At 41.2% G+C, this 20,306-nt stretch overlaps 1 protein-coding gene across 1 annotated transcript in view; it reads left to right on the plus strand.

The window, feature by feature from the left end:
- The window catches only part of KCTD17 (potassium channel tetramerization domain containing 17), a 20,240-nt gene extending 1,806 nt beyond the window's left edge, over positions 1 to 18,434 (plus strand). The window contains exons 2-6 of the mRNA XM_042469541.1: positions 3,869 to 3,977; positions 9,975 to 10,066; positions 12,038 to 12,133; positions 14,742 to 14,867; positions 15,695 to 18,434. Coding sequence (XP_042325475.1) covers positions 3,869 to 3,977; positions 9,975 to 10,066; positions 12,038 to 12,133; positions 14,742 to 14,867; positions 15,695 to 15,820 — 549 coding nt within the window. The 3' untranslated portion in view covers positions 15,821 to 18,434. The remainder of the gene's footprint in view (positions 1 to 3,868; positions 3,978 to 9,974; positions 10,067 to 12,037; positions 12,134 to 14,741; positions 14,868 to 15,694) is intronic.
- Positions 18,435 to 20,306: the final 1,872 nt, after the last annotated feature.

The following is a 20,306-nucleotide window of genomic DNA, read 5'->3' on the forward strand; positions in this document are numbered from 1 at the left end:
TTGCCCCCCAAACCCTGGTACTTGACATTTGTTGTTGTGTGCCTTCACATTACGGTCACCCTAAGGCAAGCCTATCATGAAGTTTTCTTGGCAAGAGGAGGTTTGCCCATGCCTTCCCCTGAGGCTGAGAGTGTGTGACTTGCCAGAGGGCACCCAGTGGAATTCATGGCTGAGCTGGTAACTGAACCCTGGTCTCCAGAGTCGGAGTCCAATGCTCACACCACTGTGCCATGCTGGCTTGGTGCTTGACATAGTATAGGAATAAAGAATATTTTGTTTGTTTAGTGTGTGTATTTTCATTCACACATTCATCGTATTATATTTTAATATCTTATAAGGAAATCACTCTCATTCTCCCTTGAGGCAGAGGCTGCAGGTTGCCTTTCTCTTCCCCTCCAGGACAGAAATGGTTTGGGTGGAGGAAGATGAGGAGGAGGAAGGATCGGGGCCTCCAAGTCTTGAGCTCCTCCTTAAGCAACTCTGCCCCTCCAAGGGGTCCTGCCTCACAGTTTGAGAACCACTGGTGTAGTGCTTTGAGTGTTGGATTGTGTCTGGAGACCAGGGTTCAAATCCTGGCTCAGCCATGGAAACCCACTGGGTGGTCTTGGGCAAGTCACACTCTAAGCCTCAGAGGAAGGCATTGGCAAACTCTATCTGAAGAAACATGCCAAGAAAACCCCATTATAGGGTCACCATAAGGTGGACTTGAAGGCACAAAACAAGAGCAACACACATACACAGTGGTCAATTTTGCTTCCCAAATGCCCCCATAGCTGCTTCATTTCCTTTCAGCATATGCAAAATTCTTTCTCCCACACAACCCCATTTTGTCATGGATTTGGGGAGATTTAGAAAGGGGACTGCCAGGCCAACTGCAGGCTTAAGCCTCTTAAAGAGGCAAAGTTCTCTGGAATTGAATCTAATCAGATGGCTGAGACTTAAAATGAAATTAAACGTTGGATGAGAGTTCAGGTTTGTTGTCAGTAGTGCAGTCCCTTTGAAACCAATGGGTTAGGACTATAATCTGCCCCACAGGTTTCTGAGGAGCTCTTCTGAGGGCTGGGTCCAACCCATGACATGTTGGAAATAAACATCTCTCAGACAGTGGCCCCAGGGAAATAATTGTATAGTTTGGGTCTTTCTCTCAGAGGCATGCCACTTCCTGATTAAAAACCAGTAAAACATCTCCTATAAGCTGTGTAATATTTGCCTTCATTTCACCCATCCATCTTGCTTGTAACAACATCAGATTGCTATGAATTCTTATATGCTCATCTTGAATTAGACACCCCAAAGTCTAATATGGGGCATATGGGGCTCCTCACAGAGTTTCTCCAGTGCAAGAGTTTCTCTTGGTACTTGATACTATTATGGTTATATATAAGGTACTTGTTGTGCATAGTATGTAGGTCTAGGACCAGCTTGGTTTGAACATTGGACTATGGTTGTGAAGACCATCAGGTGACCTTAAGTGAGCCATACTCTCTCAGCCTCAGAAGAATGCGGTGGCAAACCCTCTCTGAACAGATCTTGTCAAGAAAACCCCATGATAAGTTTGTCTCAGGGCTGCCGTATGTTGGAAACGAAGGCACACAACAACAAATATATAGAGGTCTGTTCTGAAGTCCAGTGGGCCATGGGTATCTGCTGGGCTGCCCAGAAACAGGACATGACTAAAAAGGCATATCTCCGCAGTGGCAGCTGGCTGCACCTGTGTCAGTGGGATGGTGAATCCAGGTTTTCATACAGGAGCTTTCCAAAGTACTGAGCTCTATTCCTAAATAGGCATGACACTTTGGATAGCACCTGTAAAACTAGCAAAACTCAGAATGGATTTATTGCCCCACTGTCATGGGAGCCACCAGCTGCCCCTGGTTCTTGTTCATAATTCCCAGAAACTGGTATCGAGATCAGTTCTGCTTCTGATACTAGAAAAAACACACAGCTTTTATGACTACAGTGGGTTCTTGGTTCCAGGACACCTTCCTCGCCCATGGGTACTAAAATCTCTGGATGCTCAAATCTCATTATATACAGTGACCTAGCAAAACAGTGTCCCTTAGATAAAATGGCAAAATCAGGGTTTGCTTTTTGGAATATTTTCAAGCCATAGTTGGTGGAATCCATGGATGCAGAATCTGTAGATACAGAGGGCTGAGTGTAGTAGCCACTGATAATCTTGACCTCCATTAGTTTATTTAATCCCCTTTTAGAGCTGTCTGCCATAGTGGCTTTAACTACACTTTGTAACAGGCCAGTGTGAATTCTATAGTTTAACTCTTCACTCTGTGAAGAAGTACTTTGTTCCCCACATTTGCTTTCTCCATACCATGCATAATTGTGCAAAAATCTTTCATATCCTTTTTTTCTTGCCTTTGTTCTAAACTAAAATGCCCCAACTGTTGTAATTTTTTTTTCTGTATGAGGAACTGCTCCTTGCCCTCTTAAGTCATTTTGGTTTTTCTTTTCTACACTTTCCCCCCAGCTTTGCAATATGACTTTTGCAATAAGGTAACAATCTGTACACATCATGCCAAGTATGGTTAGAGGGAAGATTTGTATAATGGCAATATCTTGTCATTAGTAGGTTTGTTATGGTATGTTTTATGATTTTATTAGTGGATTTATTTAGAAGCATTATGACATTTTATTTTCATTCCTTTTCCTAGTGATTCATAGCATGGAATCCACCTCTTTCACAGCTGTCACACAATGGATTGTGTTGGGCAATTCAAATTTCCTTAGGCTTCAATTTTGTTTAAGAAATGGAATATTTAAATATCAAAAATATCAAAGCTAAGCCTGTTAGAGATTAGCTTTCATTTGCAGAATAACAGAAGACCATACCCTTGTCTGATGCTGCTTTGCTGAGAACTGAAATTGAATCAAAAACAAAGAAGGCAGGTAGCTTGCAGTTAATGAAAAGTCTGCTAATGGCTTAAATTTACATATGCATGGGGAGTCTACATCCTAACTAATTAATGAATAGATCAAGGAAAGGAAGAAATTGTTATTCTCACCATCTTTCAGAAGAAGGTGTGTAGGAGATGGTGACTCAAGAAGGAGAGAAGAATTTCTTTTGTGTGAGTAATTTCTTAAGGGAAATGACCTGAATCACATGATTTGTTTACTGGGTTACAAAAGGTATTTATGACTATGCTGATCCATGAAACCCACCTTGGGCAAGTCATATGCTCTCAGCCTCAGGGGAAGGCAATTGCAAACCTCTTCTGAACAAATCTTGCCAAGAAAGCCCCTTGATAGATTCACCTTGAGGTCGCCATCAATTGGAAATGACTTGAATGCACACAGTGCTAGTAGGGAGAAAATAAGGGGTTTTAAATGAGGAAAGAAAGCAAAGTTTGACATGTAGGAAGTACTATGCTATCTAAAATTCCACTTGCTCTAAATAGCAAAGAAGGAGGGAAGAGAGAACTCTGAAATTTTCCAACAGATTGGTGTTTTCATTGAGTTATCTACTATTATTCCCCAATCTCTTCCCTAACCAGTCATTTCTGGGTATTTCCATTTTGAAACAAGATGTGTGGAAAGTGTATGCCTTGTTTTAAAGGAGCTTAGTGTTCCCAGTTTGTGGGAAACATCCAGTTATTCCTAGGTCTGCTTTCTGTTCTTTACTCGGTTGCTGACCCTTCAAAGTATCTGTCTTCTTAATCCCATGATTGCTAAGAAAACTTTGAGCAAGGAACTTAACCAACATGTTTTTTTTTGTTTTGTTTTAAAAAAAAGCCAAGGTGACAATATGTCTGCTGGATACCTCTGTCCATATGTTTGCTGCCTCTCTGAAAGAACTCTAAAAAGATTACTGAGACAGGAGGACTGACTTTGTTCTTTGTTTTTATTTTGCTAGGATGAAACAGGTGCGTACCTCATCGACAGAGATCCCACTTATTTTGGACCCATTCTGAATTTCCTCCGACATGGGAAACTAGTGTTGGATAAAGATATGGCTGAGGAAGGTAAGCCTTTAGGTCTGTAAAATTCTGATGCCCACATAAGCGACTCTGTGAATGGCTGGAGGTGGAACTGTCTAGAAGAATAAGATGCACTTGCTTAGCTTTCTGAACCTGGTGCCCTCCAGTTGTGTTGGCCATAGCATCAAGGTATGGTGGAAGTTGAAAGCAAGAATCATAATGGCTAGGAAGGGGGGGGGGGGGCTGTAGTCCAACACATCTGGAGGAATCAATTTGAGAAAGGCTGTGCTAGTCAGTATCCAATTAAGGTAGGGAAACTCTTTCTGCCTGAGGACTGAATTCATTTTCAGACTTTTCAGGAACCACATTTCAGGAGTAGGTGGGCTGAAGGCAAAAGGTGTGTACATGCCATCAAGTTACCTGTGCTGACTTATGGTGATCCCATGAATTTCATAGGCTTTCCTTAGGCAAAAAATACCTAGAGGTGGTTTGCCTTTGACTTGCTCTGAAATATAGCCATCAGTATTTGGTATTCCTTCCTGGTCTCCCATCCAAGTACTAACCAGGGCTGCTTAGTTTCCAAGATCAGTGGGTATCTGGTGCCTTTAGGACATCAGGCTCCAAGCAAAATGGTGAAACCCCAGTAAATATTAATTTTAATACTAGTAATTTAGCTTTTGTTGTTATGTGCTTTCAAGTTGACTCTGACGTAGAGTTACTCTGATGTAGAGTTTTCCCGACAGGATTTATTTAGAGGATATGTGCCTGTAAAGGCTGAGAGTGTGCGACTTTCCGAAGGTCACCCAGTAGGTTTCCATGACTGAGTGGAGATTTGAGCTCTGGTTTCCCAGAATATTTACCAACACTGAAACCATTACACCAGGCTGGCTCTCAACAAAGCCTTAGGAAAAGAATTTCAGTCTTCTAAATAATTGCTTGCAAAACGTGGGAAGATACCCAACAATGGTATCATGAGGAGGAGTGTGTGGCCACTTAGAGGAATGTAGAGGGCTGTATTCAGGTCTAGAAGGGCCAGATTCAGCCCCAGGGCCTAAAATTCCTTATCCCTTTTGTAAACTGAGAAATAACTGAGAAATATTTACTTACAACATTGCAAACACTTATTCACTATAAAAATATAAATATGTATTCACTATAAATTCAGTACAAATAGTTATTCTTACTTTGTTGTAATGAATCCATTTTTTAAAAACAAATATTGCTGCACGCGTGCTGTGTCTATGTGAAGAAAATGTCAATGTTTGTTGTAATTCTGTTTATGAAGTACAAAGGAATGGACCAAATAAATCATCTTATGACTGTATGTTTTGATCCTTGGGAATGCACTTATCCTTGGATATCTTAAATGTTTATAAAGATGTGTCCTTTTGGTTAAGAAACAAGAATTAAAAAGTTAATGCTCTTTCTCCCAAGCTGCTAAATGAAAGTTTCATTTCCCCCAAGGAATCAAAAAGCCTTCCCAAGGATTCCAAAACAGTAATAGTTCAGTAGGATCCACACTGCACAGCTGAGAGATCTTTGTGGTACTCCTTTTTTAAAAATGATGAAGTAGCTGATCTGAAATCCTTGACTCTGAAAATTCAGTGCCCACAGTTGTTTTGTGTCCTTGTAGTTTCCATGGCCTGTTACAGACTGCCAAAATAAAGCTGCTTCGGGTCACTTTGGAGGTATGCTGTTTAAATGATGCATGCATCCTAAGAATCCGGAAGCTGCACCAAAGCTGCACTCCAGTGCTTAGGAATGGAGTGTGGCTTTGGCGGGACCTCCGGACTCTTAGGACCCATGCATCATTTAAACAGCATACCTCCAAAGTGACCCAAAGCAGCTTTATTTTGGCAGTTTGTAACAGGCCCATGCCTTATGGGGATGGTGAAGGCAAGAAAGACTTGTCTTCTGGATTTATTTTCTGTATCACCAAAAAAAAAAAAAAAAGGGGGGGGGGCAAATGCAGGCAAAAAAAGTGTCAGACCTTGGCAAAGTTACTTTTTTGGAATATAAAACGCAGAATCCCCCAGCCATCATGACTGCTGGACATACTAGCTGGGGGATTCTGGGAGCTGTAGACAAAAACAGTAACTTAAAAGTTCTACTTGCTGTGAATGAGAATTACTGATACTTGATCTTGGTTGTATGGCAGCGTTGGGCAAAGTGCAACCCTTCAGACTCTGGTTATCTGCAATATCCAGGATTCCTCTCTGTTGGTTCTACTGCCTAAGGATGATGGGCTACACTTTATCCATTGTATGCCTTGTATGGCTTGAGTGACTTCATGTCACAGTGCCTCTTCTTATTCCTTTGTCACATATGGAAGCTGAAATAATATGCAAGGCAGGGAAGGAAAAAAATAGCACAACTATTTTAACAATGAAGACAATAAACATCTAAAAAAAGGGAGAGGGTGGCTTGCTTCCTCTCTGTGAGCTTCAGACTCTTAATGGCCTCAGTAGCTTTTTCATCTTATTTTGATGAGATGTTGCAAGGGCACAGTTCTAAATAAGATAGCCTTCCTAATTGGTTCTGGATACCCTAAAAGCACTAGCTAAGCAAAGCCATGCCTGGTTAGTACTTGGGTGGGAATACCAGGTGATGTAGACTATATTCAGAGGAAGGCAGTGACAAAACCATATGCACATTCCTTGCCAAAGAAAAACCTATGAAATTCAAAGCGTTGCCATAAGTCAACAGACCAACCTGAAAGCACATACTTTACTTTTCTGATTCCTCCACAGATCCATTAAGTGTCTGTTGACATTACATGTGTGTCCCAGGATAGGAGTAAACACAGATGCAAATAACTGCCAACAAGAACATCAAAGGCAAATATTTTATTTGCCTGCACAGCAACCAGTAGCCTTTCCTACTGGCTTCCAAGCATTTCAAAGAAGAGTGAAAAAAAAGGGGGGGGCATAAAAGTGTTTCTACTGCAGTCACTTTATGAGGCTTATGCCAAAGTGGGTGAAGCTCCTTTTAATAAATTGAGAATTATCTTTCTATCAGCTCCTATGCTTATGAAGGAGCACCCCAAACCACTGCTTCTTAAACTGTCTGACATGAGGGACCAGCAGATTCCTACTCCCTATGTGCCAGGGACCAGCACCGTATTTGTGACTATTGGCTACAACTCTTCCTTTCCCCAACGTAGACGCTCTGTGGACCAGTAGCTGATGACTTGTGGACCACCTCTTTGAGTAGCCCTGCCCTGAAGGATCAAAGTCATGTCCCCAAGGGAGTCATTTCTATGATCTCTGACAAGATATGGAGTCCCAATCTTATTTAAAGGTCATCTCAATCCATCTGCATGCACAAAACATTCCTCTCAAAAAGCCCACATAATAATACCATAGTTTAGTAACACTAAAGAATATTGTTATTCATGCAGCAGGGTTATTGAATATGCTTACAGATCAATGGTTTTTATTTTGGCGTGGTTATTAATAGGAAGCCAGTATTGTATTAATTTTGCAATAATTATTTTTGAAAAGACAGTTTCCCCCCTAATTAATCCTGAATTTTAATAACAAGACACATACCTTCAATTTTCCTCTGTTGAATGTAAATTTTATTATGAAAAGCTCATCCATCCCCTCCACCCCCAATTTATTCAGATTACATAATCTCCAGCCTCTGCATTGCTTTTGGTATGTGGCACTTCTCATACTCATCTAAAAAAGAATACTCCATGTTCATTTATTTATGCATGTAGCTGTTCTCTGCATGTAAGAGTGTATAGTGGGTACAGTGTTCCAAAACCTGCTTTGTGTTAATCTGTTATTCTCATCTGTGGATTTCTCCCTTCAAATTAGTATAATATCTTAAAATTAGCTTCTCCTTTTGTGGTGTCACAACATTCTGTCTGAATAGAACAGAGGCTGTGTCCGCACTGGAGAAATAATCTGGTTTGATACCACTTTAACTGCCATGGCTCAGTGCTATGGAATTCTGGGAATTGTAGTTGCTGTGTCTGGGAATTGTAGTTGTTGTGACAAACTACAGTTCTCTGAATTCCATAGCATGGAGCCATGGCACTTAAAGTGGTGTCCAACTGGATTATTTCTCCAGTATGGATGCAGCCAGAGTCAGTTTGCTCATAACATGGGGCCAGGATATCTGAAAGACCTCTTCCTCCCTATGAGCTTGCTAGAAATTCGAGCTCTTCAGAGGAGGCTCTGTTGCATGTCCCAACAACTCCTGAAGTTGGGTTGGTATTAGGTTGGTTGGTACAAGTAACAGGGCTTTCTCTGTAGTAGTGCCTCAGTTGTGGAATTTCCTACCCAAGGAAGTTAGGCAGCCCCCATCTCTTTTAAGATTCCAACAGGCAGCCAACACAGTCTTGTTTTGCAGTTTCTGAAATTGCTGTTTTAATTGTTTCAAAACTGGATGCTAGGATTGTTTTTAGGAGTTGTTAAAGCCTATTTTAATGTGTTGTTAAAAATGTCTTTATCTTTGTATTGTTGTAACTGATTTTTATTTGTTCATCACCCCTGGAGCCTTTGTGGGTTGGGAGGCAAAACATAACTACGTAAATAAATAAATGCCCTGGGTCCTTGAATAGAGCTTTTTTCATCCAGAAGAGGATGATTATTTTAAAACTCAAATTACTCCTCCATAAGTTTCTAATTTAAGCTTCATGTAGACATTTGCCTCAAAATTTGCCAATTATTAAACTGGGGAGGGGATGTATGTATGCAGAAAGCTCTAGCTAAGTATCTCTGTCCATGTGCCTGGCTTCTTTTAGTGGTCTTTTTGTATTTAGTGTAAAGAACTGCAAAGCATATGTCTGTGGTGGGAGACACTTGCAAAACCCTCTGGTACTCTAATAAGGCAGAGTTCCTGACAGCCAGGAGCTTTGTTAATACATCTGGAACTCTGTGCCTCTGCATATTAGATTCTGGGGACGGATAATGGAGAGGAAATTGTTGTTTTTATGCCAGGGATGGGAAACTTAGGGTTCTATGGCAGCATCTGGCCATTCCAGGGCCACAGTGTTGCTCACTGACATTCCCCAAATGTCCACTGTTGACGCTATCGTTTGATGGTTCTCTGGTTTCTCTATGCTTCCCTCCACCCATTTCTAAAACTTTGGGATGTCTTTGTTAAGATTTTGTTGGTGACAGTAAAAGTCTTAAGTGGTACCCTTTGGGAGTACTGGGGATGTAGTCTGTCAGATTTTCTCTAAAATTGAATCAGGACCTTGGGCTGAAAGAGGTTCCTCATTTTTGTTTTATGCCTTGTGCTTTGCAGATGCCTCTAGTGTAAACTAGGCGGATCACTGATGTGACCCAGTGGGATTATTTTTTCATTCATAAAGAGTGCTTGGCTGCTAGTCTCACTTTGCACAGGGCAGTGTGTGCCAAAATAATTGCTATATAGGGTGGGGGAAGAGAGAAGGATGATGCTTTATTTATTTTGTAATGTTTATTATTTTGCATAATGCATTTCTGTTTCTTCTGCTCGCTCTGTGAAGGATCTGGGAGTTTTGTGTTCTTCTACTTTCCCTTCTAGAGCTGTTTGACTTTTTGAAATTTTAGCAGCTATCACAGCAGCTTCACTGTGTAGGTGAAGATCTCTGTTATTGACAAATATTTACACACTGCTTAAATAAAAAAAATCAGCATGGTGTAGAAGAAAATATCAGCTACAAACAAATAAAAGTGATGATTCCCAAGAAGATGAATTTTGGCTCAGAATCACTTTCTGTATGTGTGCTTTTTGAGTTTTCCCATGGAAATGTGGCATGACCACAGCACTGAATAAATTTTGTGAGTTTAGTTGGAATCCTCCCCTATATGTAGGCTTAGGTTGCCATTTGTCCTCTCCCTGACAAAGTCTTGTGTCAATATTTGATCAATGTATTCTCCAGACTTTTACAGCATATAATTCTGATTTACATTAGCTAAAGTTCCAGATTTTACAGTCCCGTTGGTTATAGAATGTGCATGATTTCCTTTTTATTACCCGGAATAGTTAACAATGTCTCAAGGCTCATTCTTTATCTCTTGTGTTCTCTGCCTTCCCCCCCAGGGGTTCTGGAGGAAGCTGAATTTTATAACATTGGGTCTCTGATCAGATTGATAAAGGACAGACTAGAGGAAAAGGACTATACCATAACACAGGTATGATGGTCTGAAGGAAACAGAACAGGGGATTTCATGTGTCAATGGAAATGCAGAGACATTGTATTCCCCCCTCAAGTGACAAAAGTGTCAAATTCTGTGTTTAAACTACAGTGGGTCCTTGGTATTTGCTGGTGTTTGGATCCAGGACAGTCTAAATAAAAACTCACTTGAGAGAACAGGACTGCTCCTACCATAAGGCAGAGTGAGGCAGTTACCTCAGGTTGCACGTAATGGTTGGGGGTGTGCAAAGAAGTAGCAAGGTTTCAGAGGCCAAAGCTCTGTGTGCCATGCAACGTTCCTTACAACCCTCCCAGTAAGAATTTTGTTAGAATCATTTTTGGATACTAAGATGCATGCAACTCAAAAGATTTCTTCACCCAGAAAAATATGAGTCAAAAAGGAATGTATAAGCAACCAAAACTAAGTCCCAAGGCTTTAAATGTTTTGCTTTGAAGTGTGTGGCTTTGGAATCCCTGTCTACCCAAACATGTCAGTGCTGAACTAAGAGCTGACTATACATATAGTCAATTTCCTGTCATCTGATGGTGACCACATTAATTTCATAGGGGTTTCTTAGGCAAGGAATATTCGGAGATGGTTTTGTCAGTTCCTTCTTATGAAATAAAGTATACAGCACCTGGTATTCATCAGAGATCTCCCATCCAAGTACTAAGCAGGGCTGACCCTGCTTAGCTTCCAAAATTAGAAGGGATCTGGTGCCTTTAGGGTATTTAGACTGTGTGATAGCTGCACTTATTCAGTTTATCTGGGTAAGATGGGTGAGAATTTTGTTTTGGACATCTTTGAAAGAGCTTTCCAGAACTTTTTTCCATAAGGAGGATAGGGACAGCTTGAGGTTGCTGGATTTTTTAAAAAGGAAACTGGCAGATTTGTCTATCCTACTTCAACTTGAAAGTCATGCTCAGTCAGAATCAAGTAAAAATAGTTTGACATGCGTTACGGCCACTCCCTATATTCCTTCCCAGAAAGTGGGACTTCTTGCTGTGTGTTACTATAAAAGCTGCAAGAGCACCTTTGGAAGGCTGAGAGCTGGAAACATGTACATTCACTGACATTGTCAAAAGACCTATCCGTGGCTATCTACCACTTAAATTATATTCTCTCTGTTCCAAATGATTCAAGCAGGATTCATCCTAGAAATAAGATATTTTCCTGCCTGAGGCTAGAAATGACATCCCCCCTTCCTAATAGAACCAACAGGACTAGCTATTTAATAAAGTTTCACACTGGCAACAGAGATATAACCTCCACCATAAAGGAAAACAGTAGAATGACTAGGTTGGAGTATTTCATTTCACTTGCACTCAAATCCTCTTTAACTTCAGTTAAAGTATGGATTCAACCAGGAACCTTCTATATGTGAAGCAGAAGGCTTCATCTCATTTTGTATGTCTCCCACTTGCTAAATGCTTCTCTGCCATGCTGCTTAACTCACAAGAAGCCAAAAAGTCTCTGGCTAGGATCACACAACCACGTGAACTAACCAAGGATGGGTCCAAAGAATGATATAGGCACATGGGAAACATGTTATACAGAGTCAGATAGTTGGCTCACTCAGAGTTCAGTGCTGTCTGTGCTGTTAAACTCGAACTGGAGACGGTGGTGGCTGAATCTCAGACATGTTGCATGTGCTCTTATACAGTGACCTCAAGCTTTTAAGTAGATAAATATATGTACAAATTCAGTGCTACCACAGCCAGATGTTTCCCTTTTCTTTAATTTGCAGTAACCATATAGAGCAGAACTAGTTAATTTGGTGTCATGGATTGCATTCTCAGTCACCTGGAGAATATCAGGTTGCCTACCACCAATGTAACCAGTTCTCCATTTCAAGACTGGATGTGGAGAACTGGAGACAATATCTGGCATTCTTCGATAATGGAGAATTTCCAAAGTGGAAGGGGCCACCCTTAACATGTCACATTTTTATTTTTCCTGCTGCTTCAGGTGCCTCCAAAACATGTATACCGAGTGCTGCAGTGTCAGGAGGAAGAGCTCACACAAATGGTTTCCACAATGTCTGATGGATGGCGCTTTGAACAGGTATGCAGGAAGAGATATACTGTATTATAGGGATGTGAATATGGTCTTTCGAGTGGTGGCTGGTGGCTTCCATGACAATGAGATGTTGATGCTGCAAAGGGTTTTATTCCATACCTCTATGCTGTTATCCAAGGTGCTGAACCTTATCCGCCAAAGGCCTCTGTACTTTGGCTATATTCTTCAGTATTCACACTAGAATCCAGTGCAAATCTCCTGCCATGTCTCACTGTGGAAGTCACCAACTGGTCCTGTTTTTCCCTGTATAGACAGGCTTTACATAATCTTAAGGTCTTGGCATACATCCATATGTTCATGCACACTTCCAAGATATAGCAGAGAGAGAAATGAAAACAGGTTCAAATCATTGATGCTACTCCAGAGCCAGATAATCTCTGGGCTCCTTCATTACCAGGACTCTTTCCTTTGAAGTGTTTTTTAAAAACCTTTAAAGAACTCTGTGTTTTCATAGAATCATAGACCTGAACTATAAGACTTATGTTTGAGTTACAAGCAGAGCTTGGAAAACTTTTGGAATAACATCTCCCAATAGCCATGCTGGATGGTGGATTCTGGAGGTTGTAGTCCACAAATAAAATTTCCAGGCTCTGATTAACAAGGGGGCTGTGGGAGGTTTGGTCCCTTTTTCTTATGTACAAGCCCTCTTGGAGAATAAATTTAGAAGGTTGTCCACAGGGAAGGGAAGCTAGAGGATTTGGCTAACATTTGCTGGATATGGTGGGACTTCTGGATTTCATTAAACATTCTCTCTACACACACACCCCACCTTCAGAATTTGAACAGAAGACACAGGAACAGTGTTTGTTAAGTAGCTTTTTTCTAATGTGTAGTTCCCTGCCCATATGTTGTGGCCTGCAGTTTCCATCAATCAGAGCCTGCAAGGCCACTGGTTGTGAATGATGGAAGTTTTCATCCAACAACATCTGGGGATACTAGATTGTGGAAACCTGGGTTAAAGATTCAGAATGATTAGTTACATCAAAGGAACTGTAACTGTCATTTCTGAGCAGTAAGAGTTACTCTCTAGCCAACAGGATATGTGGGACAATGTCCAGTGGACTGCTGATACACAAGGTCTATAGCCAGTCCAAAGACATATATGAAATAGGTGTTCATGCACATGCATATGTCTTTCTGAAATATGTGGTGAGCCATATACTTAGGGAGAAACAATATAAATTACATAATATTCTAGATCAGGATGGGGAACCTTTAGTTCTCCAGAAATTTTCAATTTCAGTTACCAGGATTACTTGCCAGTGATTCTATTGGCTAGGGCTGATGGGAGCTGAAATCCAAAACATGTGGAGAATCAAATATTCCCAAACTCTTTTCTACATTTATCTAACAGAGGTCCAAAACACACTGCAGAAATAATCCAATTTGACACTGTTAGCTGCCATAGCTCAGTGCTATGGAATCCTGGGATTTATGGTTTGTTCTGGCACCAGTGCTCTCTGACAGAGAAGGCTAAATGTCTCAAAAAACTACAGTTCCCAGAATTCCCTAGCATTGAGTCAGGGCAGTTAAAACAGTCTCAAACTGGATTATTTCTACAGTGTGTTTTGGACCACAGACACTTTAGCAATTTCTGGTAATTTATGGCTAAGAAGCTATACTTGTTTTCCTTGGAGTAAATCTCATCAATCTTAGTTGGGATCACTGTTGGGATTGTACTATAAAATGGTTAAAATGAAGTCTTGTTCATGGTTCCTTAAAAATAAATCCTGCTGCCTTCAGCAGGGCTACCTCTCTAATAAATGCAGATAAGACTGGCCATAAAAATGAATAAAGCATTTTCTGTATCTAAGGGAGGTGTGCATTTTATGCTGGCATTACTCCCAAATTTTAACCAACATGGAATAGAGCTATTTTTTATTCTCAGTTTTTAACACTACTTCATGCCTCTTGAAATCAATAGGTACAAAGTCCCTTGCAGTGCATTATAGCTTCCTTTCTTTTAGTGGTTCATTGTTTGTCTATTTAGGAACTATTCCTGATGGAAATAATGAGGCCAGAAATCAATGCCTTGTAAAAATTACTTTAAATAAATATGAAGGATAGGAACATGTGGGCCTCTGGATATTGTTGCACTTCAGCCTCCCCCCCCCCCCCACTATTGCTCATACCAAGTAAGCCTAATGGGAGTTATAGTCTAACAAGTTCTGCAGATTATATGTTCCTCAGCCCTGAATTAGTTCCAGATGTAGCTGCTTCAGCAAGGCAAGTACTCCTGTTTGAGCTGCCTTGCCTGGCACATCCTTCTTGCTCTGCTGTAATCCTTGGCCATCTTTGGAATTTTTGTTATCCAAAAAAATAAAAATGGGTTCAGACCATGTGACAACCCATTATTTCCATATGATGTGATGTGTATACAGGTGGTCACCATGGAAAATAATATATGATCGATCCTTTTGCTTTTTCCACTGACATGCACTTTTCCAGTCCCTACCCTCCACTGTCCCTTATATTTTCTCTTTATATATGTCCAGACCTAATTACTAGTACTTACTACTACCACTACCACATAATAGCATTAAAAAAAAGTATGGTACTGATCCAAACCATTTTTCTCCTCTCTACTCTTCAGCTGGTGAATATTGGCTCATCTTATAATTATGGGAATGAAGACCAGTCTGAGTTTCTGTGCGTAGTCTCTAAGGAGCTCTGTAGTTCACCTAGTGGCCTGTGTTCTGAGTCCAGTCGGAAAATTAAGGTAAGGGTGATCATTAGAATCTCAAAGGTTACATGATCAATTTCCTCAGGTGCTTTCTTTTCAGATATCAAATGGCATGCTTATTAAGGCACACTATTTTGCTTTTGGCAATGGGATCCCCAGCTCTTGACAAAGTTACATTTTTTGGACTAAAAATCCCAGAATCCCTCAACCATTTCCCACCCATGTACCCTCCAAGTGGCCCTCTGGTGCATCTGATGTGACTGGAAATCACATTGCATCACTTCCAGTTTGGATTTGGGCCACTTTGGGGAGTTCTTTTTATATGTATAGGAAGGTGTGGTGGCAAAAGTGCTGCATTTTATAAAAACATAGACTAAAAAGCAAGTAAGGGGAGATATCATAGAATATAGAGTTGGAAGAGACCACATGGGCCATCCAGTCCAACTCCTTGCCACGCAGGAACACAGAATCAAAGCCCCTTTAACAGATGGCCATCCAGCTTGTGTTTAGAACTAGCAATTTTGAGCCATTTGAAGGGGTGGGACTTGGATCTGGGAAATACAGTACTTGGGGTTTGTGGATAGGGGGCTTCAAAGATTATAAATCAGGGCCCCATGGGCCACACTTTCCCCACCTCTGCTTTGCCCAAGGAGTTTTGGTAGAACTGAATTGTTTGGAGATGTCCTGATACTTAGATCAGCCTCTTAGCCACTATACCACACAAACTCTTGAAACCAGAGTAGGAAATTGTTGCAGAGCCCCTATCTTCAATTTTTAAGCTTTTAAGAGGTAAAATCACCAAGGGGAACCTTTAAAATTATGTGCACTTTTCCTTCCCTTTTGCATGGCATGTTGGGATGTAGAACACAGATGATGATCTGGAACGGGAAGAGCAGAATGATCAAGAGCAGCAGCACCACGGAGTGGAGCAGGAAGAGGCAGAGGAGGCAGCTGAAGAAGAGGAAGAAAAAGGTGCAGCAAATCTCTAAGGAGAGCACTGACAAAAATAAACCCAAATCTAAAGCCATCTAGGGCATCGCCTTCCTAGAGGAGAGCTGGTGGTGGAGAAGCATGAATGGAGGCCATGTGGGAACACCTGTGGAAAGAAAAAGCAATACTTGGTGGCAAAGGATTTTAGAAAGCTGGAGAAGGAACAGATTTCTTTCTCCTTTTTTTGGCAGTTGCAGAATTTAGGCATAATTTGTTTTTTTTAATGTTGAATATTACAACAAGATCAGTTACCCAGGTTTTATTGATTGTATCTTTATTTCCTCCTCCCCTTTAGATCCATTCACTTTATTTCTGTTCTTTCCATGATGCCTGTTTCCCTTTCTTGATATTTGTTTCCTTGCATCCTACTTTTATGTAATGTCAAGTCTTCTCTTGGACTCCCTCAGTTTGTCTATTCCTCTAGATTTCTCCTCTTTCTTCTTCTTCTCTCACTTCTCCTCTGCAAGCACAGCTTCCATCTTCACTCCCAGACCTGTTTCACTGACTCTCATCATCTCCTTCTGGGACTCTTTTGGTGGGCTAGTATCAGAGCCAAGAGAGGATGGGATACCATTTTTAAGATGACAGCTCTTAGAACTGATCAACCAGCACAGCCCCTGGCCATCTTTGCTGGGAAAGTTTGGGAGATGTAGTCCAAAGTTATTTTCCCAAGACTTGGTCTATAATGTATGTGTATAGGGCCCATTCATGTTCTAAATTTGTTCTCTGTCATAGCTCTCATATTTCTGGGATAGAAAAGATGCAGAGGTTGGGCTGCAAAAGATATGGCGTGAACACATGTAGCTGCCTTTTTCTAGCATAGGGTTGGGGATTGGGCATCCCTCCAGGTGATGTTGGGCTGCAATTCCCAGCATTTGTCCTCATTGATTATGCTGCCAAAGTCTGATGGGAGGATGATTCTCACCCCTGAACCTAGTCAGGTCATTGGTCCCTGTGGCCTAGCACTGTTTGTCTTTGATTGGCAGCAGCTTTCTGGGATCTAAAAAGTAGCATTTTTCCTTGGTATCTTATCCGGCAATTAAGCTGAGGATTTTGTACATGCAAAGCATGTGCTGTCAGTTCAGCAAGTGTCACTCCTCCTCAAAACTGGCAGACAGTGCTGTTTCTGATGTGATCTAAGAAAAAGATAAATGTTCTGTACCACAAACAGCCATGTATCTCTGCTTGCAATAAAGTATACAAGTTTACATTTAGCTAAATAAGCCTGCTTCTGCTTGCAGTGCATATGATTGATTGCTCAGGGCAGGCAATATGGCCTGAGGAAACAGAACAGTGAGAGGAGGGAGATCAGAGTCTCTGCAAGAATCATTGCAGAAACAGTATGGAGTGTAGTAAATCTGAATTGTGCCCCTCCTACCTCAGCTTGGTTTTTCCTCTTTAGCAGGCATTGCTTATCACCATTAGTACTTCTCCCTCCCCTGCCTTGTAATCTTGAGGACTAGAACCGTAAGGCTGGAGTACTAAAGATGCCAATGCTTATGACAGAATCCAGCTCTTGGCTGCAATCCAATACAGAGTTAGGTGCTCTTAAGACCATTGATTCCAACAGTCCAAACAAAAGGGAGAGTGTAGCAATTGCTGTCTGCTTCCCCAAATGAGATCTCTCCCTGGAAAGGGATCTCTGATTCTTTTGGGGAAATGAGGCACAGTTCCTGGTACCTTGCATGAAAATGTCAATATCTGCCTTGCTTTCTATATACAAAAATGTATTCCATGGGAACATACACTGTCATGCTTCATCAGAGCTTGGAAATATTACCTTTTAAGTTTGTTATTCCCAGAATCTATGGGCTGTACAGGCTGTGGATTTTGGGAGTGATGGTCCATTTAAAGCAGCTTTTCCAAGCTCTGTTTTTCATACTTAGAGGTATATTGTCCTCTTCTCTGAACTAGAACTCAGGAAGCAAAAGGGCTGTGTTTTCTGTTAACAAAGTTTTTTTAAGACACTGTTGAGGCTGGACTTGAAATGCTCTGTTGGTTTCTGCAGCAAGAGATTGGAGAATTCAGTTCTGGGACAAGGACAGGGAATTTTTGGCTGCCCTGATGTTTGGAACTCTGGGTCCAACAATGCCTTGCCATTAACTATGCCATTCGGGGCTTCTGGTTGCTGATGTACCAAACAAGGAGAGCCAAAATTTTCGCATTCTTCTTCTAGGATGAGGTGGGCAAATTGTGTCTATCCATATGTTGGATTCCAATTCCCATCAGTCTTAATTGTCTGGTGGTAGTTATGGCCCTTCATTGATATTGATGGACTGTGCTGAAAATCTCTCCTTTTACTGTCCAGGACTAGTTTCAACGTGAATGACACATAGCCCTGTAGATTACCAATGCTTTGTACATGCATGGTTTCCCCTTTCTTTCTGGCTGTTCTTCCACTCACCACATTTTCTCTTCTTATTTTTTTCCCCTTTATTTGGTCTCCCATGCCCTTCAGTCTTGCCACTTTTTAAGCTGTTACAAACCAGATGTCTCAGGATATTATGCTGATGATGATCAATGTCTTTTTTTTTTAATGTTAACTTTTAAATCTTTATTTTTGTACTGTACTTTGTAAGAATAAAACACAACCTGGGTGGACAGTCAAAGTTATGATTGTATTGTGTTCTGCTTCCTAAAATTTGTTACACAGTACCCTCTACTTTAGGGATAGAAATCACGCAGCCCATTAGATGCTTTTAAACAACTCCAAGCATTCCTCACTGTTAGCAGTGCTATCTAAATCTGTTGAGATTGATAATCCAACAACATCTGTAGGGCACGATTCTCAGCCCTGTTCTACTTACTGCATTTATTATTTGACAATATTTTGAAGTGAGTTTTGTAAGTATTTTATTGTTGTTCTTGTATAGAGCTTGGAATTTATTTATTTATTTATTTTTACTACAACCTCCAGAATCCTTCAGGCAGCAAGGGGCTTCTGGGAATTTTAGTTTAAAAATAGCATTCTCATACTTGACTCTACTACTGACAGAAGGCATGGACTGTATAATGAATAGGTTCCTACCCATTGGCCCTAGAGCTGGCTTCCATAATGCCACACCAACTCCTGCTGGAGAGAACAAAGCACAAAAGCTATAGGTTTGCTTTTTCTATCTTCTATTCACTGGCACCCAGACACACGTTTGTTGAGTGCAAGGAAGTCTGACAGCCTAGGCAAAGGTGTGTCTGCACAATGCAATTTAAACCACTTTTGAGCATGTTAACCATGGTTTCTAACTAAGCTGACCCCAGCAGGTGGGTGTAGTTTTGGTTAGGGTCTTGAGAATTTTAACATGAGGTCTCCTGTATCTTTTGTCAGTTAACAATTCCCAGACTCTTAGGTGGATTTAACAGCCACTACTCTTAAACCAGTTTCTATATTTTGTTGTATTGTTTTCACACTGCCTCATCTTTCATTGGGAGAGAGGAAGGAAACGTCTTTTCCCAGAATGGTCTTCTTTTTTTAAATTTATTTTTGCAGGTTTTTCCAGTTGCAAAGAACAGTGTAAGAACTCTATGTCGAAAAAAACCCAGCTTCTTCCCCTGTGGGAAGAAGCAGTCTGGGGTGCTTATTTGTTGACAGTCTGTTGGTGGTTAGTCTGTTCAAACTGCTGCTGCTGTTGCTGTTACAGATCTTCAATCCAGTATTCCTTGTTAAGATGGCAGGGAAAAGAACATCCTTTTGAACCAAGGCATCTGTTTGCCTATTTTACACCTGGAGCTCTGTCACATGGGTAGGTATGATGTAACTCTCTAGAGATCATTGGACTGCAAGTCCCAGAAGCCCTAGCCAGCATATGAGTAGTGCTGAGAGCTGTAGCTGAACATCATCCGGGTTGTGTGATTCCCATCCTTGCTATACTGCACCCAGGATTTGCTGTGCAATGCACTGCACTTCTCTGAGGGGCTGGGGATTCAAGCTGAACTATATTGCATCTTTGTTTTTTTAATCTCTCCAGTGTGAGACAAGGCAAAGGGTCTGCAGTTTGTACTGGCACCAAATCACTTTTCACACTGGCTGTAATTAATCAGGGTTTTCATGTTTACCACATTACAAGTAGAGGACAGAAGGGAGTGGCATAACTGCTGAGGGATTGGGAAGGAGAAGCTATGGCTCTTTTAACTCCCTCAGATTGAGCAACATACTTTTCAACATGCAACCTAGGCCAGTCTCTAAAGGACAAAAGTGAGTGTGAATACCCTGTCAATATTTCATCATAGGACGAGTCCTGGCCTGATTTCCCACCCACTGTTGCAGGGTGAAGGTGTTTTGTAGAATTTTTTCACCTCTTTCCCAATTACATTCTTTCCATTTCTGCAATAGACACACTCTAATGCTGGGGTGAAGAACAAGAAGCCATTGGCTGAATTCAGCCCTTCTGGGATCCCAATATGACCAGCACAGCTCCCTAAATGTCTACATCAGTGATGGCGAACCTATGGCACGCGTGCCAGAGGTGGCACTCAGAGCCCTCTCTGTGG

The sequence above is a fragment of the Sceloporus undulatus genome, chromosome 5 (genome assembly GCF_019175285.1).
Source record: "Sceloporus undulatus isolate JIND9_A2432 ecotype Alabama chromosome 5, SceUnd_v1.1, whole genome shotgun sequence".
NCBI lineage: Eukaryota > Metazoa > Chordata > Lepidosauria > Squamata > Phrynosomatidae > Sceloporus > Sceloporus undulatus.